The sequence below is a fragment of the Juglans regia genome, chromosome 13 (genome assembly GCF_001411555.2).
Source record: "Juglans regia cultivar Chandler chromosome 13, Walnut 2.0, whole genome shotgun sequence".
Taxonomy (NCBI): domain Eukaryota; kingdom Viridiplantae; phylum Streptophyta; class Magnoliopsida; order Fagales; family Juglandaceae; genus Juglans; species Juglans regia.
In genome coordinates, this window is record NC_049913.1 from 5,143,987 (window position 1) to 5,170,010 (window position 26,024).

Sequence of the window (26,024 nt, forward strand, 5' to 3'; positions counted from 1 at the left end):
TCACTTACCAGTCGTTCTCAACACTTCCAATCTAGAAAATAAGAAAAAAATATTCAAATTTGAGAAATTTTGGACCAGGGATCCCTCTTGTTTTGATACCATCAAACATGCCTGGAACGAACCCCAAGTTTCATCTTGATTAAAAAACTCAATTCAACAAAATGTGCACTAAGACTTTGGAACAAAACTTCATTTGGCCATATCCAAACTGAAATCAAAACACTTTCAAATTCCCTCAATCAAATCCAGTCAAAAGATCCTTCACCCGACACCATCTTATTAGAAGAAACTTTAAAAGAAAATCTTAATGAACAACTTCGCCGTGAAGAATCTCTTTGTTGTCAAAAATCCCGAGTCGCTTAGCTCACTTCTTCGGACCTAAATACCAAATTCTTTCACACCTCAACCTCAATTCGAAGAAGGAATAACGCCATTGACACTCTTAAAAAACCAAACGGTGTGTGGATTACGAACCCCAACGAAATCTCCACCTTGTTTCTTGATCATTTCACTAATATCTTCAAATCCACCAATCCCGAACCTCCTCTGGACCTTGAGGGACTTTTCCCTCATAAAATCACATCACAAGAAAATGAAGATCTCTGCCAAATCCCAACAGTGGAGGAAATCCTCAATATCATCAATCAAACTCCTCCCACAAAAGCGCCTGATCCAGATGGTTTCACTGGACTGTTTTACAAATCCTACTGGGAATTGATCAAAATGGACCTTATTGTAGCCATCCAAAATTTCTTTCAACAAGGAAAACTTTTATAGGAAATGAATCATACAAACATAGCCCTTGTCCCCAAAATTGATCGTCCAAATATTGTCCATCATTTTCGCCCAATCAGTCTCGCAAACGTCATATACAAAATCATTGCAAAAATCCTAGCCAATAGACTCAAAAAACTCTTGCCAAATATCATATCCCCCAATCAAATTGCTTTTGTTCCGGGAAGACTCATCCAAGAGAGCACCATCCTTGCCCAAGAAATTGTCCATCGTTTAAAAAAGAAAAGAGGAAAGCAAGGACTCATGGCCGCAAAGATTGATATGGAAAAAGCTTTTAACTGCTTAGAATGATATTTTATTCTTAACATCTTCAAAAGCTTGGGATTCAGTCATACTTTGATAAACTTGATAAAAGAATGCCTCTCGACTGTCTCCTACTCCATCCTTCTCAATGGATCCCCTACTGGCATGATTCACCCTTCCCGTGGAATCCGTCAAGGCGATCTCCTTTCCCCTTTCCTCTTTATCCTTGCAAGCGAAGTTCTTTCAAGACTTACTCATAGGGAGGAATCTTTAAACAACTTAGAGGGCATAAATATCACGAGAGGAGGTCCAAAAATTTCCCACCTCCTATTTGCGGATGATCTCATTTTCTTTGGAAAAACATCTCTATCCACTGCCTCAGCTTTTGCTCGATGCATAGCCACTTATACTCAATGGTCTGGGCAGAAAATCAATCAAAGCAAATCCACAATCCATTTCAGCAATAACACTCTCCCTGTCACCAAAAAAGAGATAAAAGACCTCCTCAACTTCAAAACCTGCCCAACAAAACTTAGATACCTTGGTTTGCCTCTCTTCATTGGTCACTCCAAAAAGGAAATTTTCAAAGATGCTTTAGGTAAAATTGAATCAAAACTCCAGGCATGGAAATCAAAGCTCCTCTCTCAAGCTAGTAGAACTATCTTAATCAGAACGGTGGCATCTTTCATTTCCACTTATATCATGACCACTTGCAAAATGCCAAAAGCTGTCTCCTCAAAAATTGATACACTTTTCAGAAATTTCTGGTGGAACAAAGACACAACCAAGAAAAATGGTTTCTTTACAAAATCTTGGGATTCTTTGTGCTTACCAAAGTCTTTAGGTGGTCTAGGTCTTAAGCAATGCTCCCTTTTCAATACAGCCTTAATCTCAAAATTCGCTTGGTCCATCATAAATGACTCCAACAGCTTTTGGAAACATTACTTAACTGGAAAATACCTTAAAAACTCCAGCTTCTTTGATGTCCAAATGAGACCAACTGACTCTTGGTTCAGAAAATGTCTCCTCAAACAAAGAGATTTTCTTAAAACCAGTTTCTGTTACCAAATAAACTATGAAATTTCAACAAGAGTCTGGGAAGACCCGTGGGTCCCAACCCTTCCTTCTCACATCTCTCAACCGAATCCAAATATAAACTGGACTGAGCCAAACCTGAGAGTTGCTGAACTCACACTTGAAGAACCAAGGAGATGAAATACCCTCCTCCTTCAAACTCTTTTCTCATCAGATTCGACTAAAGAAATTTCCAAAATCCCGTTGTCCAGCCATAACTTTTCCACAATTGAGGACAAAATCAATTGGAAACATCATTATTCTGGTATCTTCTCGATAAAATCTGCTTATGCAGCCATTCTCCTTCCTAATGATAATCTTGTTCCCAACACTTATTGGAATAAATTATGGAAACTCCAAATCCAGGATAGATTAAAGCTTTTCCTTTGAAAGGTATCACAAAATATCCTACCCACTAGAGCACTCTTGAAAAGAATTGCTAACCTGGATGAGGATCAAACTCTTTGCCCTCTATGTCACTCTGAAGAAGAAACCATCTCTCATCTCACTCTCAGTTGTTGCTATACTAGAACTCTTTGGAGACAATCCAATTGGCCTATAGACACCACAAAATTCACCTCACACCCAATCTCAGAATGGATTAGCGTCATCTTATCTCCCACTACATCCTTGAATATACCTGAGGATGAGTCTCAATCATTCCAAATTTTTGCAGCACTGGCCATTGACAACATCTGGTTTCTCCGTAATAAAGTCATCCATGAGTCTGTTAATCCCTCTCACACTTGGTTAATCACAAAAGTTTCAAAATCACTCATAGATCACAAAACAGTTTGGAAAGAAAAAAAAATTGGACCTGTCTGTGGGAAGGCAAAACAAGCTTGCAGGCTACTACATGATTCAGTTTGACATAACAGTCAGATCTGAAGGCACAACCACGGCAACCACTTGCTGCTCAGACCAAGGTGACCTCCTCTTTGCAATTACAAGTCTAATTTCTAGCAAGAATCCGAATATTGGGGAGGCCACAGCTGCACTGACAGGAATCAAATAAGCAAAATCTTATGCACTCAGGAAAATTCACATTGAAGGAGTCTCGCTACAAACAATCCATGCAATTCTTGGAAAAAATCAACCAACAGATTGGGAAATAGAAGCAGTCACCAATGACATCAAATTCACTCTTACAGATTTTGCAGCTTGGTCAGAAAAAAAATTTATCGATCCAAAAATTGATGCACGCATAACTTAACGCAATGGGCAGCATCCAACCATCTTTATGGAAGCTTACCCATCTCCACTATCACACCCTGCATTTTACAATTCCATAGTGGTAAAGACCCCCCCGTGTAATTAAGTTTGTATTTTATCAAACAATATATATCTATTTCTTTATTAATGTTATTTACCTTGCTGGAAAAAAAATATATATATATATATATATCACACAAGTTACTCTATTTGTAGAGAAAAATTATTCTCATCAGCTATTATTCACTATTTCATATTTTACACTCTATAAAAAAAATTATAAATATAAAATATAAAAATAAATAATGTTGATGCATAAAATTCATTATTTATGGATCTATATAGAAGTAGACTCACAGCCAGAGAAGGGTGGTCATGCCAGCCATCATCAAGGTATCTCACGTTGACATGACCACACAATAGAGTATTAAAACTCTAACCATGAGTTTAATGAATGATGACATTTTCAAAGTAAAAAGTAAATCTTTTTATAATTTTGTTTATGTAAAGTTTTTATTAACATTTATGTACTGAATTAAAAATATGTGAAAGAAATTTACCTTGATGTGTCATATTGAAAGCTCATTAATTATTTTAATCAGGTAAGATCACATGCTAAGATAATATCCTAGTTAGTCAAAAGGTAGAGTAATACTCCTCGTCGTAACACCCCATCAACATAATACGTACCCACGTAATATTATTGATATAACATATATCCTTTAATCATTACTCGCATGTAAATGTTCAAAAATGAACCACCCAAAATGTTGATTTCTTGTAATTATCATTTCCACACACCACGCATTAGACTTATTATTTTTTTTATAATTTTTTTGTAATGCATAGATGATAAGTAAAATAATTTAATTATTTTAATAAAAATAAAATAAATTAAAATATAATAAAAAATAATTTTAAAATATATAAAATATGTGATATGAGATGAGTAATACTGTAATAGCATCTATCTTCTCGTAAAATGACACCATGAGACATTTCAGACTTCGGATAAATATGGGCCGGTCTATCAAAGGAGGACAATACAGTCATTTCAATTCTAGAAACATTGTGCCCTTCCATGCTGTTGGATCTTCGAAGGTATTTTCTCCCATGGGCCGAAATTAAACTGTTATCCATGACGTGCAACACTTCAACTAGGTGCGTACATTATACTTTTAAGTATCAGCTACTTTTGCCCGCAGGAGATCCTCGCCCAATAATAGCGTCTTGCCTTTGTGCGTTAGACAACATCGTCGTCTCGTTCACCTCCGAGCCCTCTTCAAAAACTAATATCAGTGCTCTCGTGTGTGTGTGTATATATATATATATAGAGAGAGAGAGAGAGAGGGGGAGAGCTCTGATTGTTCCTTCAATTTCTCAGAAATTCATAAAATTCAGTGATGGCCCAGCCACTAGTGAAGAAGGACGATGATCGTGACGACGAAGGTATTTCTTGCACTGCTTCAAATACATGTTCTCCCCAATTGATAATCAAGTTTAATTTTTCTGTATTTTGTTCTAAAAATTCTTTCAATTTTGTATGCTATAACGGCCAGATCAGTATTTAGGTTCCAGATCCGTTCGTGCATTGCTACTTTGTTTCAATCACAAATCTGTTTTGTTTGTAGTTTTGTCGATCTGGCTTAGTCTTAGTTGATCTGATTACTTTCATTTGGTTTTAGATTTTGTTGATTTATCGCCGCGCTTAAATCGCGATTTGCGTCGTGAAAATTTACCATTGTTACGTTCGTTCACTCTGATGCTGATGGTTTAGTAATTTAGATCTTGTAACTTCACCTTTCATTGGGTGCGATTCAATTCCAAATGCGTTCGTTCTTGTAAATTACAAGTTCATAAAGGAACCATTGATGCTTATTCTGTAATACATTGGTTGCAGCGGACTACTCTCCGTTTCTGGGGATTGAGAAGGGTGCCGTTCTACAGGAAGCTAGGGTTTTCAATGACCCTCAGCTAGATCCTAGGAGGTGCTCTCAGGTTTTTCCTTTGCACGGCCAACCTCTTTATCTACATTTTTAAATTTCTTCTTGGTGGGTCAGGAAATGATTCTAAATGGTTTTGGGTTGTATGGTTTTCAGGTTATAACAAAGCTTTTGTACCTGCTTAATCAGGGGGAGACATTCACAAAGGTCCCGTTTCTTCTTTTTATAATTGTTTCTTGGTTTTTATTCCTCTGAAGTCCGTGCTTCTTTTACACATGGGCAATTTAGAATATCTGTATCTTTTCACTGACTTCTTTTGGGGGTTGAATATATAGATTGAATTGAATTATGCAATTGTGTGCTCAAACCTTTTCTGACGATTTGTACATAGAATTTATAGATTGAAGCCACAGAAGTCTTCTTTGCTGTGACGAAGCTTTTCCAATCAAGAGATATAGGGTTAAGGAGAATGGTGTATGTGATGATAAAGGAGCTTTCTCCTTCTGCAGATGAGGTTACTCTCCCTACAGATTTATTTCAGTTACTTCATGTTACACCCTTGTGTTTAAGAATAGGTACTAACAGGTTTATCACTTTTCTATGAAAAGGTGATTATTGTCACAAGCTCCCTTATGAAGGACATGACTAGCAAGACCGACATGTATCGGGCAAATGCTATTCGTGTGCTTTGCCGGATAACAGAAGGAACCCTTCTGACCCAAATTGAGCGTTACTTGAAACAAGCAATTGTTGATAAAAATCCAGTTGTTGCAAGTGCAGCCTTAGTTAGTGGGATTCATTTGCTCCAGGTATCATCGCATTGTTCCTGGCCTTCAGTTTTATATGGATTTTTTATCCTACATTGTACTCCAAATTTTATTTTGGACAGACAAACCCAGAAATTGTGAAGAGGTGGAGTAATGAGGTTCAAGAAGCAGTTCAATCAAGGGCGGCCCTTGTACAATTTCATGCTTTGGCCTTGCTCCATCAGGTATGCTGGATTTTTTATTTGATTAAAATCAAATGTTAATGATTTGTTCACAATTTTATCAGAGGAAATACTTGCGTTATAGTTGTGCAAGATGTGTATCATATACTGCCTATTTACGAGAATCGTTCATTTTCCAATGAGCTTTTTTTTTTTCCGTCGAAATTTAAGTTCATTTGATAAATGGTTGGAGTTATGAATTATTTAGATTTTTATTTGTTTGTGCATGTCTAGAGCAGATATGTTTTTTTTTTTTTTTTTTATAGGTATGTCTAGAGTAGATATGTGCCAGTGTTAAATGCTTTTTCATTGTTGTTTTTGGACTCTATAGGCATGGCCTTGTTCATGATTACTATTTCTGACCTTTAAGATCCAATAGGTGTTGATAACCATTTCAAACTTGCAGATCAGACAGAATGATCGGCTAGCTGTAAGCAAGTTGGTTACCAGCTTGACAAAAGGAACCGTTCGTTCTCCTTTGGCCCAAAGCCTTTTGATTCGTTATACTAGTCAGGTGTGTATCTGCTCTATCATATAGTTCACTGTAAGGGTTACTTTTTTTGTGTTTCATCTTTGTTAAGTTTTCTGTGTCCAGGTTATTCGTGAGTCAGCCACAAACATACAAACAGGGGATCGTCCTTTCTATGATTTTCTTGAGGGTTGTTTGCGCCACAAGGCAGAAATGGTGATTTTTGAGGCTGCCAGAGCAATCACAGAACTCAGTGGAGTTACAACTAGAGAACTAACTCCTGCAATTACCGTTCTTCAGCTCTTTTTAAGCTCTTCCAAGCCAGTGTTGAGATTTGCTGCTGTCCGGACGTTGAATAAGGTTAACTGCTTTTCCATACTACTACAAATTGTTCTTCTGCACTATTAAAATATTATGTTTTTTCTCTAATTTATTTTTGTTTATTGTTTTTATAAGTGATATATTTTTTGTTGATAAAGCGAATGCAAAAATACTGACTTGCTGCATTAAGAGGCGGTGGTGTTTTTATGTGTGGTTTTATTGGTGGAATACCATAGTATCTGTAAAAGATACTTGAACTTACATTCTGATATTAATCAGCTGGAAGAGACGTTGATATTTGATAATGAGACATACTAATCTTGCTTTTCTCATCATGTATAACATTTCTATGGTGTTTTCTCATCATGTATAACATTTCTATGGTGTTAAACCTGTTGGATCCCTTTTCTCAATGCAAGATTTTAAGCTTACTTATAAAAAAAATATTTTAAGCTTGAAATTTTCTCAGGTGGCAATGACACATCCAATGGCTGTCACTAACTGCAACATTGATATGGAGAGTTTAATTTCTGATCAGAACAGAAGCATTGCCACACTTGCCATCACCACACTTTTGAAGACAGGAAATGAGTCAAGCGTGGATCGTCTGATGAAGCAGATAACAAATTTCATGTCAGATATTGCTGATGAGTTCAAAATTGTTGTTGTGGAAGCCATAAGATCTCTGTGTTTGAAGTTTCCGCTGAAGTACAGATCTCTGTGAGTGATATGTTAACTTGCTTTATGTTACTTTTGGGAAATTTGTATTTTATTTTATGCATCTTTTCTATGAACATTCCGCTCTGCCTCTTTCTTCAGTAAAATGGCCCTTTTCTTTTTCTTGAAGGATGAACTTCCTAAGCAATATTCTTAGAGAGGAGGGTGGGTTTGAATACAAAAAGGCAATCATAGATTCGATTGTTATCCTCATAAGAGATATCCCTGAAGCAAAAGAGAGTGGGTTGCTTCATCTCTGCGAATTTATTGAAGACTGTGAATTCACCTATCTTTCCACACAGGTGGCGTTTTACTCCAGTTTTCATCTGCTGCACAATGAGCTCTTGACTTTTCTTTGTTTGTCCTCTCACTTAAGAAAATTACGTTTGATCTTACATTTATTAGATTCTCCACTTCCTGGGGATTGAAGGGCCAAAAACCTCAGATCCTAGCAAATATATACGGTACATATACAACCGAGTGCATCTTGAAAATGCAACTGTTCGGGCGAGTGCTGTGAGCACATTGGCAAAGTTTGGTGCTATGGTTGATTCATTAAAGGTAATGTTCAACTTTTCTTTTGCTCATAAACAACTTTTTTCTTTTTTTTTTTTTTAATGTCGAGGAACCTCTCTAAGGTAGGGCCCTTCGGACCCATCCCTGCAAAGTAAATTCCGGTCCCGTGCACCACACCCTCGGAAGTTTCTCTACACAGAACTGATTAAATCGCTGGCTTTTCACCAGTGGGTGTGGCCCCAAAGAATTGTTTGCACCCATAAGGTGTTGGACCTTGGACCTTGAAGGGAATGATACCCCAAGACCAAGGCCTTCACCACTTGGGCCAACCCCTTGGGGTTGCTCATAAACAACTTATATTGGTTGGAATGTTACTGATGTTTTTTTTTTATAAGGAATGTTACAGATGATTGTTTGAAATATTCATTTTGGTCTTTGTTTCAGCCTCGCATTTTTGTGCTGTTGAGACGATGTCTTTTTGACAGCGATGATGAGGTGAGTTATCTAATATATTTTAATTTCCTAGGTTTTGCTTTATTGTGGTCATCTCCAACTTGTTTGTATGAACATTCATAGGTGTTTTATCAGTCTTGTTTTCTTCATTCATTATTTGTGCTTATAAATATCAATATAGTCTCTATGTCAATTTCTTCGTCCCTTTTTACCTTGCCAAGAATTAAAGTCTCTGTTCTATCTCATTTCGTACCATATCAACTCTTTCAAAACTTTTATCAAGCATCTATGCATGTTGCTTTTTCTGCAGGTTCGTGATAGGGCAACACTCTATCTGAATACTCTTGGTGGTGATGGTTCAGTTGTTGAAACCGATAATGATGTGAAGGAATTCCTCTTTGGATCACTGGATCTCCCACTTGTCAATTTGGAGACAAGTTTGAAAAATTATGTATGACTTCTCCAGTTGCTTTTTGCCTTCTGTGCTGATAAATTTCACCATAATGTCAGAATTTAATGTGTTTAATATGTATACAGGAGCCTTCAGAAGAACCTTTTGACATTAGTTCTGTGCCCAGGGAAGTTAAGACCCAGCCACTTGCCGAGAAGAAGGGCCCAAGTAAAAAGCCAACAGGGCTGGCTGCTCCACCAAGTGTCCCTGTATCCACTGTTGATGCTTATGAAAAGCTGCTTTCCTCTATTCCGGAGTTTGCGGACTTTGGGAAGCTTTTCAAGGTACCATGACCCAGTGTTTTTTTTTTTTTTTTTTATCAATTCTTTATCAGTATTTGTTCCAGGGTTTCTGATTGGCAATTATGCGCTTTTATTGTTCTTACCAGTCTTCAGCACCTGTGGAGCTTACAGAAGCAGAAACAGAATACTCAGTGAATGCCGTAAAGCATATCTTTGATGGGCATGTTGTGTTCCAGTACAACTGCACCAATACAATTCCTGAGCAATTACTAGAACACGTAATGGCCATTTTATTGAAAGCAGAAGTTCATGTAATCAATCCTACTTGAGACTTCCCTTGTAATTATTTCTGCTCCTGCCAGGTCACTGTTGTTGTGGATGCTTCAGAAGCAGAGGAATTCTCTCAAGTTATATCCAAGCCTCTTAAAGCTCTCCCTTATGACACACCTGGACAGATCTTTGTGGCATTTGAAAAGCCAGAAGGTGTCCCAGCTGTGGGAAAATTTTCAAACATGTTGAGGTTCACTGTTAAAGAGGTACTGGTATTCCCTTTATCTTCGTGAAAATGCTCTCTCTCTCTCTAGCCCTCCATCCATTTCTTGTTGCTTTTTGGCAGCTGTTACTGTTGATCTCTACTCTCCATATCTGACTTAAGTTTGTTTTAAACAGAACCACTTGCACATTATCTAAGTTTGTTTTCATCCATATATTCTTAAATGGCATCTTCCGAAAGATAAAAACACAAAGTTAATTGCATGTCTCAAAGAAATGGAATAACTTCTAAGCAAGTGTGAAAGATAAGGGGTATCTGGAGTTTATGCTAATCATTAGCATATCCTACTTGGCTTTCACATCTTACATATTTGATGATCCTACCAGGTTGATCCAACCACTGGTGAGGCAGAGGATGATGGAGTTGAAGATGAATACCAGCTAGAGGACCTGGAGGTTGTAGCAGCTGATTACATGTTGAAAGTGGGGGTCTCAAATTTCCGAAATGCGTGGGAAAGCATGGGTGCAGATTGTGAGAGGGTAGATGAATATGGCCTTGGTCCAAGGGAGAGTTTGGCTGAAGCTGTAAGTGCTGTGCTCAACCTTCTTGGCCTGCAGCCCTGTGAGGTATGTAAATTGTTTGGATTTTGTACTTGCAAGACTTGCCAATGGTGGTATATTTTAAGTATGCAGATATAATCATTATTATGCGATTACTTGATTATATGAGTTTAGACTGATAGGCTGAAACTTCTGTTTTTTGGAGCTTGCTAGAGGACATATATGTACCTAACTCTAATGGATCAAATGACAATTTCATGTTCATGTGAAAGTTCTTTGTTTATTTTTGTTTTTAATTTGCATTTGGTTTATTGGACAGCATCATAATGAAGTTGCGAGTTTTACCCACAATAATGGTTGTGCCACATCTTTAGAACATGGGTAGGCAAATAATAAAATTTAATGGCCATCGAGCTTTAACTACGTCGTCTTAAAGTTGGCTAAAATTTTGCTTTCCCTGCAGTCCCATCAGGGTGTAAGTCTGTCCCTGAAGAAAGGAAAAGTTTGTACTAAAGCGTGTTATATTATGAGCTTAGTTGACTGCAATCTCTCTGGAAGCTGATTTAATAATCTTCCATTTATCTCTGGTGTTGTTCAGGGCACGGAGGTTGTCCCAAGCAATTCGAGATCACACACTTGTCTGTTATCCGGTGTATATATAGGCAATGCGAGGGTTCTTGTGCGCATATCTTTTGGTATTGATGGTCCAAAGGAAGTCGCAATGAAACTGGCTGTCAGATCTGAGGATGAAACTGTCAGTGATGCCATTCACGAGATTGTGGCAAGCGGCTAGAATGGTATTGAGGAATGCTTCACTCGACGCTTCCTTGTAGTTTTTTTTTTTTTCCTCCCGAGAATTGAGATTAGAGGTGGATTGCTGCAAACAGATTACTTGTAGAGGAGACTTTGAAGAAACGCTAGGTTTTAAAGTTAAAGTTTGCTGGGATATTCATTTGCACCATTTTGAGCATTTTCCGCGATTATCATGTCAGGCTCATTGGATGAAGAATTTTGAGGCACTGTATACGTTTAATCTCGGCGTGTAATACTTAAATTGTTTGAATGTTGTACTCAAACCGAATGCTGCAAATTGAATTTTTAGATTCCTCAGGCCGTATTGAATGGATTTCTCAGCAAGAGTGATCCTTGCACTTATTTGTTAATTCAATTCTCTTCGCCCTCTGCGTCTCCCACTTTGATGAATGTATTAGGAACTTCAACCATATTTTTTCTTCATGATCATCCGTGCCGCGGGCACGGATTATCATCATATAACCACGTCTTCGTTACTCCAACCGATCTCGGTCTGACTTGAGCGCCCCCTTCGAATTCAGTTGCTCCAAGATTCGTTCCTCCACCTGATCCACTTTGATGCGCGTACTCTTTCATTTTTCAAAAAAAATCTTTTAGAACTTCTGATTTTTTAAAATAAAAATTATTTTAACCTGTTAGCCTCCATTTGAATTGAGAAACCATCTCAAATCATCTCATCTCATTATTAAAATTCTATCAAATTTTCACACAAAACACAATAAATAATTCAACTTTTTAAAATCTTATTTTAACTTTTTAAAATTTCAAAATAATAATAATATTAAAAAGTAATATTCTAATAATATCTCAAGGATCGACGTTTCTTGTAATGCATGTATTTATAGAAGTTCTATGCAGGTTCCCTCGAGACAATAACAATTTATGAATAACAATTTGGCAGCCAACCTATTTATCTACACGTACAAGAACCAACCAGGACCACATCAAGTACAAATTGTTATTTGCCTGAAGCGGTTTTGACGGATTTTCAGACTGCCAAAATTGGCAGCGAGATATCATACATTGCTTCCCAGCATCCAAAGGAAAGAACATATATAAATGATTGAATGTACAAGGTACACCACCCATCAGCAATTATGGTTTAATGAATTGTCAGTTTTATGCAGCCTGCAGATAAAAATAAGTACCTCCAGCTCAAGTTCTCAAGCCAAATATTTTTCTTTTTTCTCCAATATTCCAACTGTCACTTTTTATGAATTACAATGAACATTACAGGATTATGGTTTCTCAAACCCTACCAACATACTGGAAATACAAACGCATTTTAGCAAAAAGATGCAATGCTAAGACGGCTATGAAAACCGGATGCAAGTCAGCCTTTTCTCTTCGATCAGATTACCCTTCTATGCCCTCCAAAAGCCCATATCTGACACACAGTGTAACGAAAAATGGCTCAAATTTTATTTAATCGCAGCCAAGACAAATGAATAGAAGTGAAGGAAAACTATCCTCACTAAATAAAATGTAAAATACTCCCTACTTAAAGAAAGGAACACACTAGGACAACAACAGGAATGATCAAATTTTAGTACATGGCAAGAGTAGACTGCATGAGATAATCATTACTTATTGTTTAAATTATTTAATTTCATGTAGCATAGAACTAGAGCAAGTATACACAAGCTTGTAGAATTTTCTTTACCTTGTTTTTAGCATGTTTATGGATTAGATATAGAAAGTAGAAAATGAAGTATTAAACCATCTACTAGTCAATATTAGTTAGCAAACATGGTTCTTGAATTATATCCAGGAAATCTAGAGGTCCAACATGTAAAAAATAAACAATTCCACGTGTCATCGAACAGCAGATCAAAAGGGATGGCTTTGTAGATTGGATTCCAGAATCAAAAGAGAAACTTTGAATCGCATCCTTCATTTTTTAACCTTTTTCATTTGCATGTATTTATGGAGTACAAGGTGAGCTGAGGCAAAAAGATTAACAATACATTGGAAACAAAGGATAAGTTCTCTCATGCTGTCCTGCACATTATGCAGTCTAAATAAAAGATAACACAAGCCAGGTTTAGATGCAGACTAACCTTTAGGTTTGTGTCCGAACTTCCAGTACATAAGGCACTTCCATCAGCTGATAAACCCAAACAGCTTATCCGGGCCTCATGTGAGTTTTGCAGAGATCCCAAGTTCAAAACCACCTATCGCAAAATGAGTGATTAGATCCAATTAATTATTCAATTATTGATATGCCCTGCCATATCAACTTCATTTCACACTCCCATACACAAACCTGCACGCATACAAATTTTTGTTTGTTGTGTGTTGTTTTAGGCTTTGGAAAGTGTTGGAAGATCTCGCCATGACTTTTCTCCGACAGGTCTAGTCAATTCTTAAGCACCACTAAAGTAACTTATTTTTTAGTACTTATTAAAAAAAAGTAATTTATTTTTAGTTTCTGCTGGACAGGTACTTTGTAAAAAGGGCTAAAGTAGAAAACTCAGATCCTACATTCTTAGCAATTCTGAACACACATGGCCAAGGTTGAAATATGACCAGCCAAAAGAAAACAAATACCTTTGCCAATAAGGTGTCCCACACATAGCAATCGCCATTCGAATATCCGGCAAAGAGAAGTCTTCCTGATATGGAGAATACAATGGAGGTCACATGTGGGACATCATTATCACCATGCTGCTGATAGTATACTTGGAGTTGGTGCCCAGTTCTGATATCAAATAACCTGCAAGTTCCATCATCTGAGCCAGTTCCAAATCTGTTGCCATCTGGAAAGAATCTTACAGTGTTCACATCCCCCTCATGTCCATGAAATGTCCGTACTGCTCGACTTGCAACACGAGTGTCCCACAATCGGGCAGTTGCATCACAGGAACCAGATACAAACATTCTTGAGTTTGATCCATTAATTGAGACGCTGAGAATCCAAAAGACTAACGAAGTTAAAGAAAACTAACAGTGGATCATTTTTGGTAGGTAAACACAACTCAGTACCGAGACACATGGCAAATTCACATGAAGCATTTTTTTTTAGAAGTACATGAAGCAAATTCTTAGAGCTCAGTTTACAGAGTAATTGACTTACGCAGATGCATCAAGTTTTGAAGCTTTGAAAATTATTTTAAAATATTATCTCATTCTATAATAGGATGAGAACAAAATCCTTTCTTTACCATTGTTTATACCTATAAAAAAAAGGATAGGGTGAGAACACAAATTAGCTTAACTGCATTTGCAAAATCACCTATACCTTAGTACATCTGCAGTGTGTCCAGACTGAAATTCACCTCCAAAAACAGAAGTTCTAAGCCCTGTAGTAATATCCCATAAAATGCATGTGTGATCACCAGAACTGGTGATTAAGTGAGTGTCCTCGTCTGGTACATACTGACAGGACGAAACATACCCCTTATGCCCACTAAGCATTCTCGACACCGGTAGATCTACATCCTTGTCCATGGGGGAATTAAGGTTAAAGATAGAGCAGACACTATCAAGACCACCACAGGCTACAGACTGACCAGTCGGTGAGAAAGCACAAGTCATCACCCATGCACAAGGTAGTTTTATTGTATGAGTCTTCTGACTTGTTAAAGCATTCCACACTATCAACCGACCATCTTGAGATGCACTGACGATTCGATTCTTCTCAGGAGTCCAATCCAATGAATACACCTGCAAGTTTTTTAATCAGATTTATAGAAGTCGTGATTATAAATTCAGATCAACCCCATCTTCTTGAAGTGGCATCACAACATAGCAATCTATAAATAAAACATGTATTCTTACTCAGAAAGGCCAAATATAATGTAACTAGAAATTAACCAATTGTAACTAGCAAACAAGCATTGTGGGTAGCAGTTCGAAACTGGACAAAGGGTCATAAACGAAAAACCAATAGCAGAACTCTGAGTCACCAGAAAAATAAAAAGAATCATTAAATTGTCAAAGGACAGAAGCTACATTCTACCATGCAGCTTCAAGGGTTGACATGTATGCATTACAGCCTATGTTATCACTATTATTACATCATATCTTCTATATGAAAATACCAAATGCCCATCTCTTGTACAATGGTATCTCGCAACGCCCTCTTTAAGAAACCAACCAATCTACGTGTGTGTGTGTGGGCCTAGGCTCGGGGGCTTTTCAATTTCTTGGCTTTCCAAGGGCCACTCTTAAGATCCCACTTTGATGTCCATCAAGGAGCTCAAGACTTTCCTCTTTAATACATTCTACCACAGGATGACAGCCACTTTATCTCTCTAACTTTAGTTTCCAGGATTTTATTGCTCCTCTCTTACAAACTTACTGATGTGCCCCCATTCTGCTTGTTGATAAAACTTATCTTACTTATCAAAATAAATAGATAAGTGTATTAGTTGAGTGATGTCGTGTCCGGTGGTAGAACTGTTAGCATGCTGGAAGGGGCGGGGTAGTAATTATCATGGTGGGGCATTGTGGAAATGATCTCGATTTGCTTGATGTAGGATCACAGTTCCAAAAATAATACAAGGACTTTCAAGGATCTCAAGAATTTCTTTTTTTTATGCACTATACCATTGGATGCTGGCCAATTTGTGTCTTTCTAGTTTCAGTTTTCAGGATTTTCTTGGTCTCCTCTTTCTCTGACTAACGCCAGTTGTATATACCCCCATGTTACCACATACCTCTTTTTGTCGATCGTTAATCAAATATATCTTACCTATAAAAAAAAGTTATATTTTTTACTTTAACATGTAAGCAAGCATCGCAAAATGCGAGTATGATACAGCAACGCACCATCTTTCATTGGATTCAATTACAAGTCACAAAAAAACGTTCAAATTATATTTTTTTATAAGTAAAATTCTCAAATAACAATATGCGCTTGCCACAATTTAAAGATTAATATTCCAAATCATAATTATCAAACATTGAGAATATAAGTATCTTACCGACTTCCCATCAATGAGCTAACACACAATCCCGTTTTGAACACCTATTTTCATTCTCCTAACACTTTTAGAAACAAAAAGTCACGCTGAAGAAGTTCTAGCAATCAGATGTCTACCATTGTGACCCAAAATCATTTCCTTTACTAGACATATTTGCCCATTTACGAAATAGCTTGAACTTCTTTTGGTAGATATACTCATCATTTTCAGCAAAAGAGTAGACCAAAATAAATAAATAAATAAAACGAGTATATAAATACACACTTGAAAAACCTAGAATACCTTGCCTGTATGACCCTGCAGTGTTCTACAGCAAACCAGATCCGTGGGTCCGAAGCTGACCGGGGTCCTACCCTGCAACCTCGCGTACCCCGCAACTGCGAAATTCGCCACCAAAACCAAACAGATCCGAGAAATACCGAACTCCAAAAAATCCGAACCCCAAAAACTAAAGAATAAACAAAATAAATTTTGCAAGATTCCACATACCATCCGTGTCAAGCAGAGAGAGCCGCTTCTGCTTAAGGCGCTCTCTGAGAGAGTTCACCGTCTCCATGGCCGCCACGTGGCGCTCTTTGAGCTCCGCAACGGACATTCTCTCAGTAAAAAATGAAAAACTTACTAACGAAAAAAAGCCATTTTAAGATTACCCGATTTGAGCCCTAGCGTTCGTTGGGTGTTGAGAAAATGGAATTTTGGGAAATTCAGGAAAGGTTCGGAGGGAGACTGAGACTGTATTAGGGCTTTGATTGGGGAAGATTTTAGAACACAGAAACAACGTTGGAGTAGATTTGTACAGAGAGAGAAAGAGAGAGAGAGATGATGGAGTCTGAAGAATTCTCAGATGGCAGGAGAAGCTGACTGACGTAAGGCCGCCGGACCCATCTGGGTTCCACGTGTCGTTCACCTTAGACGTAGTGGGCACTTGGATGTGGACACGCTGTCACTTGTGCCCTGTGTGGGTCGTATAGGCCATATCTGGGACTTCGTCCTTTTTCTTTTTATTTTTTTCAATGGAGTTTTCTTTTTCGTTTTTTATACGCTATCTATTTTTAAGCAATTAAAAAATAATAATTGTGTATTGTGAATTTATTTATACTGATAAAAGATTATTGTATAAAAGAAGAAAACTTGATGAAATTAAAAACCTAATTTTACTTATTAAAATTCATCGCATTACGTGGAATATCAGAGTATTATAATACTTAAAACTGGTTGTGTGAACGCTGTTGCGTGTTTTTATTTATGTATTTTTTTTTATATTTTATCGATATAATTAATTAAAATAATTATTTTATATTATATAATTAATATAGTCAATTATATTAATAGGATGTATAAAAAATACATAAAAATTATTGCATATAAAATTTTTATTTTTTTATTTGTTAATACGGTAGTTATTGATGGATTTTTCTGGAATTGGGGTATTTTATAATATCTAATTCAGCTAATCTTACACGAGTATCAAGTTATTATTTCATGCAATACCATATTATTATATGTCTCAAGCTGCTCACTTTTTAAATTTTTATAAATATAGGAATACAAAAGGAAGAGACGGATTCCAAAAATCCATTACATATCTTCGACTAATATTAGATACAGTTATCATGTGTTGTATACCGAGTATTCTCTTTTTAAAAGAGTGAGATTCACCGTTATAAAATTAATTTTTTTTATATATATCTCATATTTATTGTTTTTTTTTAAATGAGTATATAACGTTTACACATTCTATAATTATAAATATTATTTCTCTACAAAGATACGGTGTAGTAATAAAAACAAATAACCGAGCAATGTATCTAATAAATTGAATCGAATCCATATTTTTTAACGGAGTCAAGGAGGAGACTGGTAAAGAAACAATCTTATATTCTGATTGATAGACATTTCAAATATGGTAGTTGGCCACAAGCGAAGAGGATTCACTACGTTTAACTATTCCAAAGTTGTTGTAGCTATGAAAATCTAAAACACACACACATGTATATATATATACAATTAGGAACAAAAGTCAAGGATCGGCAATGAGTCATTGTGGGCACACACAGCCATATTGATGTGTCGTGTGTGTGGGGGTGGAAATCTAGAAGAGATGGAAGTGTAAAGACAACGTTCCTTTCAGATTCGAAACCAATCATATTTTGTTAGTGACGCAGGGCAAATGGGGTGGACTCAATCAATATTTGATTCCACACGCTTATTATTGCTTTGGCCTTGGAAGCCCGGATATAATAATTAGAATAATATTAAATACAATCATGAATTATATAAATATCGACTCATTTTTTTAAAAAAAAATTTATAGAATTTATTATTAAAAAATTAATTTTTTAATATAAATTCTATGTATTTATTTTTTTAAAAAAAAAAGAATGAGGATTGTAAATATAATTTCACTGATAAATATTGGTTTACACAGCCTCCAGATTACTTCATAGGAACCAGTCCACTGGCATGTTTCAACAAGATTGGAAAGATCAGTTTTCTTAAGATCTTGTCTTTAAGTAGTATAGTATATATCAATTTTGTTAGGTAGAGGTAGACCTATCCAATCAACGGCCTTAATTTATAGAATCCAACGTTTCTGAGTTGATCTTGTATGTGTTATCAGAGCCATTCAGAGGCAAAACCATCGCGCCACTTCTTACAAAAGATGATGGCTCCTCTCATAGTTGGCAGCTAGTTATTTATTTCATTGGAAAAAAAAGGGGTAAAATTCCGTTGCCGGGAATCGAACCCGGGTCTCCTGGGTGAAAGCCAGATATCCTAACCGCTGGACGACAACGGATTACGAGTTATTAGTAAAATTTGTTTTTCATAACGACATCTACTTTCCGAGGCCTTTCTTCAGCCGTTCAGATCTAGAAGGCTTTTTGACGGATTCTTTTCCTCGAAAGAAGGCTGCCTTTGGAACCCAAATCGAGCAACTCGATTAATACCCAAAAGCGAATACAACCCGATTAGACCAACCGAGCCCAATCACAAATCCTCCATAGAAAGCAACAGGGATGGGGAACGGGGATAAGAAAAATACTACTTATCATCTTCATACTGCACATCAATATGTGATTTATCATTTTTGTCATTCTATTTAAACGTACATATTTACACATTGATTTGCGTGTGTTTAAATAAAAAAATAAAAATGACAAATCACATGTTAGTATGTAGTATAGAAGATGATAAGTAAAAATCTTTATCGATGAATTAATAATAGCCCCAGTAAAAGGTACTCATGTTAAGAAAAGCAATAAAATCATTGGATTTTTGAAGCATAGTTCTCATATAAGTGTGTATAGATGGACTAGGACTTGTCGTTGAAGATTGGGAAAAATTGAGCTCATGGGAGTAATCATGGACTATAATACCACACGAATTTATCCAACCAAACATAAGTTATATTTGATATTAAGCACTACTTCATAATAAGATGATGAAGATTAAAACTTACAAGTACGATAAGAAAGATCAAAATTACAAATCCATGATCACAGTAGGAAATTGATCAAAACAAGTAGTAATAGTAGCACACTGACATATCATTTGCAAACATGTTACGTTTATTTTCTTGGTATCTAGGATTCTAACTCATGAGATCATTACGCTGCTTTTCAGGTACATGCATCAACCAGGATAATTGCAAGCATTGTAACCTACATGAGTCAGAGAGAGAGAGATTAAAAATAACAAAGCTTGGTAATAGATGCACGATTAATGAATATTGGAAACGAGCTTACTAGGACTAATGGATGTGAGGGTTGCCGTCTGTGAGAAATCGCAGTTCCATGGATTCTTCCCAGCAGTTTGGTAATAGAGATTCATGGCATAGGAAGCATGTGAAAATAATGTGTTCGGTTCAAAGCAGGCGCCTCCTGGTTGGATCGGCCTGCAATCAATACCTTGGCTACAGGAATAGTCAAGATTTGCCTGCAGTTGAGCATCAGAAACGCCAGCCTTGGGAACGCACCAGCAGCTTGTTCCTCCCGTTTTTGGTGATGGAATCACTTCGGTTGGCGATGGAGTCTGATGATGATGATCAGGACATGAGACAAAAACTCAAACCAATATTAATATTGTTACATATATATAGTCTCACCTGGCTACTTTTCTTTGAAAGGCCAACATCATAGATCATGGTAAGATCAGGCAGCTTGTAAAGTCCAAAAGATCGTTCAGAGGGCGGTCCTGGTTTTAAATTCTCATCATACAGAGCACGGATATATGTATCCACTGATTTTCCAGGCATTAAAGGAGTCCCAGCCATTGATCTTAGGTGGGCAATCAAATTCCCATTGTAGGCCTTGGCATTCTCAACACTGGGTCCTGTTTCACTACCGTCCCCACTGTAAGGCCAACCGGTCTCAGCAATCGTAATCTCAGTATCCTTGAATCCCATCGCATTCAAAGCAGACCGTACAGCATCTAACTGCACGTTTGTCATATTACTTATGATATAAAACAATATGCTTTCCAGGACAAGTTAAGTATACAGAGAAATTTTATTTTTAATTTTAGAATTTATAAATTTTGTGCATTTTTTTTTGTAAAATTTATAAATATGAGTTCAAGTAAAAAAAAAAATTATTGTTTTAACAATAAATTCTATATTTTTCAAAAGCAGTTAATAAATCTTTAACATTTTAAAACTGTATTTAACATTAATCTTTTAATCAAAAAACAAAACAAACTAATCATAAGTGCACACAAAACCAAACTAAAAATACAAAATGTTTCAATTACAAAAAATAAATTCATAAATCGATATAATTCTATATGATATGTTAATAAATTTATTTAATAATAAAAATAATTTTATAATCTAATATATCACTTCAAATTATATAAATTTGTAAATATAACTCTACAGATCTATCTGAGGCTAAAAAATTTCTAAAACTTACAAAGTAACATACAATGTCTTTATCAAATGAGAAAATATACTATGATGTCTAAAGATCAGTATACTGTTGAGAATATATATATATTTTTTTTAGTGGTTAAAAAAATGATTTTAAATATATTAATATATTTTTTATTTTTTAAAAATATTAAAAAATAACTAACGATATAAACGAACAGTCCTGCACAGCGGCAGCACAGTACCGCTCTTATCAAATTGATGAAGGACTGTTTGTTCAGAATCATGTCAGGTTCCGAACAAATTTGCCACAATAATTAATTATTAGCAAGAAAAATGACGTACCGAGTATCACATTAATTACTATTACGACCCAGAGGCAAAAACTAATAAAATCCGACTAATTTAGGCACAACTCTTTAAAATTATTTGATCTTATTTTACCTCATTTTATCGCATCTTAACGTTTAAATATTATTAATCTTAAATTTTTAATATTTAAATTTAATCATTATAATTTTTTTAAATTTTAAATAAAATATAAAAAATAATTCAAATTTTAAAATAAAAATAATATTCTAACCCTCTTTTAATTTTATAATTTTTTTATTCAGTTTTTTGTTCTTTTATTTATCAAAATCTCATAAAAAATTTAATTCAAAATATTTTATTCCTATCCACAAGTTATTAGGCTACTAAACAATGCCTTAACGTTCATCTCAGCCATCTAAAGAGTCTCATACATGTTGCGTTTCATTTTTAAAAGGTCAGTCATAATGGTGTCAACAGTACCCGATGTTAATTACTCCATCCAACTCACTAGCAGATATAGACGACAAGCGAACTAAATAAACATAAAGTTTGAAAAAATAAAAAACGACTAGATTAATTAATATATATATATATATATATGGGCTATAGTCAAAAGATTGAGTTTTTTAGTTTATTTTTATAAATATGATGAAATGAGTTGAGATAAAAATTAAAAATTAAATAAAATATTATTAATTTTTTTTTAATACTATATTTATTTTAAATTTAAAAAAAATTAAAATTTTTTATTTTATTTTATTTAAAAATTTAAATAAATTATAATTATTAAACGAGATGAAATAATAAATTTTACAAAATTGAACGAGGTGAGACGATCGGTGGAAAGGAAATGAGAACCACTACGAGGCTACGTTAGAGCAAATTATCCTCCTTAGGTAGACCGTAGACTTGTGGACAGGCATCCATGATTGATTCAGAGGTCAACCTTATTACTAAGGCCCAGCACAGTAAAACTCACCTGAGCATCGAACATATTCACGTACGTGAGTCCAGTTCCCGAGTCGGTCTGTCCTGAGTTGGGCTGGAACAGGCAGAACGCAAGCATTTCGGGCCTGGGATCGCTCTTGTAGGCCAAGAAAGGGTAGGGGTTGATGGCGAAGGGGGAGCCATTCTCCCTCTGGAACTCCAACAAGCCCCTCATGGTGTCCTGGTAGACAGGATTGAAAGAACCGGACGAGGGAGGGTAGGACCGAGACAACACGGACATGGAGTGAACCGTCGATACCTTCACCTTACCGCCGAGTAAGACCGAGTTGAGGGCGTTCTGGACATTCTTCATGGCGGGAAGGAGCTGAGAGATCAAGTCCTGATCCGTGGAGGTTATGACCTCATTGCCCACAGTGATGAGGATGATGTTGCTGGCAGGGTAGTAGGGGAGGACGTACGAGTTAACCCACTGCATCGCTGCGTCGGGATTGGAGGCCAGCGCTGGAATCTCGCCGTTGGTGGTGCCGATAACTATGCCGATGCCGGTGTTGGAGAGGGCCTTGATGATGGCGGGGTCGGCGCCGTAGAGCCTGATCTTTCCGACGGTGGTGGACTTGAGGAGGTTCGCGGTGACCGTAGGAGGTGGAAGGTTGTTAGCGACTTGGCCGTAGTTGATGCCAATGAATGGCTGGGACTCTGAAACACACACACACACACACACACGGAGGTGAATTAGAGGTTAAGAAGGATTCAGCACTTTGCCAGCAATAATAATTCTGAAATAAACCAAAAATTGTAGAAAATATGCTAGTGTATGCGTGAGAGATCAGAGAGCTAACCTGCGAAGTTGAAAGCGGAGAAGATGAAGAGGGAGATCAGATAGAGAAACAGTGAAAGCGGTAAGACCGTTGGCATGGCGGCACACAGTAATTCGTTATTATGACGATGAATGATAAGATTTGTTAGAAAGACGAAGATCAAGAAAAAGGGATTAGCCAATAATGAATTAGGGAGGAAGGTGGTGGAATGGGGTATAAATAGCGGTAGGATCGTCAGAGCAGAGGGGCTGGGTGCAAGTTTTCGTGTTTGAAAAATCTTCAAACGACCATAGGCGGGGGGGGCCTTGAGGGGACTCGTGATGGAGTGGGACCTGGGTCTTGAGAGGACTAAGACTGTGGAGCACGATGAATATGTAGGAGAATTGGTAAGTTTTTAAGAAAGACAATAGGTGACACGATCTGTTAATTTAATATGAATATGATACGATAATAATGGGTTTAGATTTAGTTTTAACAGATTCGAGTCAAAATTGAATGACTCGTTAAGACACAATTGTTTAACGGGTCAACCCATTTCTGTCCGTTATGACCCCTTAAAGAAGTTAAAGTTATAATTATATTCTTATTCTTAAAAGTAAAATTGTTAGTTTTAATTTCGATATTTTTCTTATTTAGATTGTAATTTTAGACTTGTAGTTAGTTATATATATATTTTTTTAATAGATATTATGATTTTAACATTTATATAAAATTATACTAAATTAGGTCAAACGGATTAATTTCGGATCTGTTCAATCCATTTACATAAACGGGTTAAAACGAGTCGGGCCAGGCCAAGTCGTGTTAACCTATTTCATAGTAATTACTAATGGGTCAAAATGAGTTGACAAGATACGACAGTTATATTAATAGGTCGTATTAGAATTTGAGATTTTGATACGATAAGCTTAATAAATCATGTTCGAGTTGACTCATATAATATAATATATATGTCTTGACACGATACGAACACGACTCATTAACACGATTCAACACCCGTAGTTTCTACCACGTAAAATGAATAAAATATTGTGTTTTCAGGTGAAAATCATTTTTCAAAACAAATTATTGATTTTCTAATATTTGACTGACACTTTGCAAATTATATATATAAATAGTCGAGATCGAAAAATTTTGATATTTAGTTGCATTGAGCATTATGGTACTTATATGACAATATCATATATCAATAATTTTAATTCATAGTATTAGTGTATCCTAAAAGTTTTAGAAAATCAATCTAATAAGTATTAAAATGATATGATGTAATAATAAAATTCTTTTAACAAAATATTTCCTGTAAAAGTAGAATAAAGGAATTAAAGAAGCTTGGAGACCACGCATGCAAGGATACGAAATGGATCACGCCAAGATTTTTATTCTAAATTAAATAAGTGAGAATAAAACGGCAGGTAAAGGCCACGGAATTAAGTAGAAGGCCACATTTTTTATTTTTTCTTGTTAATTGTCAATATCCAATCTCTTACTGAAAAGTCCAAAACCCAACGCTGATCTTGACCAAATCCTAGTCTCTACGTACACTGAAACTAATGTCCAAAACCGACACAAATGAAGTCCAAATCACGCAGCAAGCCGAAAAGTCCGAATTACGTGCCAAGCTAACTAACAAGTGTTCGCCGTGAGCCAACTGCTGGAGGTAAGATTTGGAAATATGGAAAATGGAGTTTACAATATTCCCTTTACCAGAAGGCTCCTGATCAAGAAGAAGATGATCATCATGATAATAATAATCATTATTATTAGTATATAAGTAGTATGACTTTGCAATATCTAATTATCTGTTATCAAATGTACGTGGGAGCTCGATCAATTGTCTCCAAAATAACGTACCATGCATGCATGCATATATGCACATTCGTTCTCGTTGCACTTCTCTTGCCGTTTATAAGTTCATCATGATCAATTGATCAATGTGATTTTCATCATCCTATATAACTCTTTAATATATATATATATATATATATATATAATATGGGAGAAAAAAAAAAACAAAAGGTATATATATATATATATAGTAAATATAAACTGGGTTTAACCTGGTAAATCCATGCATATATATTCCATTAACCCATCTTGGAAATTTCATATGCAATCTTATAATTCGATCGAAGAATTCATATTCGATGTGACTTGAAGAATATATATTACGAAATATTGGAAATGGTATATATTTTATATTCCATTCCAGCGTGTGTATATAAAATATTTAAGTGTATATATATATATATATAATCACAATCCATTTTTTTATTTTTTAAAATAATTAATTATATTTAACGGTGTTGATTTGTCAATAGATAAAATATATAAGAATTGTTCAAATTTTCTTGTACGTAGTGTGTATTCACGAAAATATGAATACATTTTGACCCAGTCTATGATAAGTTAATGTAGCCGTACGTTCCCTCATGCTTCGTGACTCAAACTCTTCTAGAAAGTCGAAAGGTCTAACTACTTTTTATTTGTTTTTAGCAAAAGAAAAGAATGCAAAGTACAAGAAATTTCTGCGTCTGAACCTTTTCAGTCGGCAATAAAATCGTATGTGTAGTTACTTTTATATATTATTTATATATTTTATTAATATTATTGATTATGTTATTTTTTTAATAAAAAATAATTATTTTAATTAATCATATTAATAAAATATATAAAAATAATTATACGTAACATAACTCATTATGAAATGTTGTCGAATCGAGAAACCCAAATTCTGTATTTGTCAATACATATATATATATATACAAGCTGGGCTCCCAGAATGGCCTAATAATTAATTAATGTACACTATAAAACAAATACTTCATGCACCGGCCATTAGTATTTATGAACTAATTAGGAGT

The 26,024-nt window shown here is 35.7% G+C and overlaps 3 protein-coding genes and 1 non-coding gene across 4 annotated transcripts; 1 reads left to right on the top strand and 3 right to left on the bottom strand.

Moving 5' to 3' along the window:
- Window positions 1–4,584: 4,584 nt before the first annotated feature.
- Window positions 4,585–11,643, top strand: LOC109011194 (coatomer subunit gamma-2). Its single transcript, XM_018992297.2, has 18 exons — window positions 4,585–4,773; window positions 5,225–5,322; window positions 5,424–5,474; window positions 5,668–5,781; window positions 5,876–6,076; window positions 6,157–6,258; window positions 6,662–6,769; window positions 6,851–7,084; window positions 7,515–7,765; window positions 7,893–8,064; window positions 8,168–8,323; window positions 8,723–8,773; window positions 9,042–9,182; window positions 9,269–9,466; window positions 9,571–9,702; window positions 9,787–9,960; window positions 10,304–10,543; window positions 11,076–11,643. The coding sequence occupies exons 1-18, from the start codon at window positions 4,728–4,730 to the stop codon at window positions 11,268–11,270; spliced, it is 2,664 nt and encodes an 887-aa protein (XP_018847842.2). The 5' UTR covers window positions 4,585–4,727; the 3' UTR covers window positions 11,271–11,643.
- A 674-nt stretch (window positions 11,644–12,317) lies between these two features.
- On the bottom strand, window positions 12,318–17,057 carry LOC109011193 (guanine nucleotide-binding protein subunit beta-2). Its single transcript, XM_018992296.2, has 6 exons — window positions 16,708–17,057; window positions 16,501–16,595; window positions 14,532–14,956; window positions 13,841–14,198; window positions 13,351–13,464; window positions 12,318–12,677 (listed from the first exon to the last, which is right to left on the bottom strand). Exons 1-6 carry the CDS (start codon window positions 16,811–16,813, stop codon window positions 12,642–12,644), a joined length of 1,134 nt encoding a protein of 377 aa, XP_018847841.1. The 5' UTR covers window positions 16,814–17,057; the 3' UTR covers window positions 12,318–12,641.
- Window positions 17,058–18,943: 1,886 nt separating this feature from the next.
- TRNAE-UUC lies at window positions 18,944–19,015 on the bottom strand. Its single transcript has one exon. It is a non-coding gene; the product is annotated as a tRNA-Glu (tRNA).
- A 588-nt stretch (window positions 19,016–19,603) lies between these two features.
- LOC109011192 (glucan endo-1,3-beta-D-glucosidase-like) lies at window positions 19,604–23,408 on the bottom strand. Its single transcript, XM_018992295.2, has 5 exons — window positions 23,185–23,408; window positions 22,377–23,041; window positions 20,324–20,653; window positions 19,965–20,250; window positions 19,604–19,880 (listed from the first exon to the last, which is right to left on the bottom strand). The coding sequence occupies exons 1-5, from the start codon at window positions 23,258–23,260 to the stop codon at window positions 19,852–19,854; spliced, it is 1,386 nt and encodes a 461-aa protein (XP_018847840.2). The 5' UTR covers window positions 23,261–23,408; the 3' UTR covers window positions 19,604–19,851.
- Window positions 23,409–26,024: the final 2,616 nt, after the last annotated feature.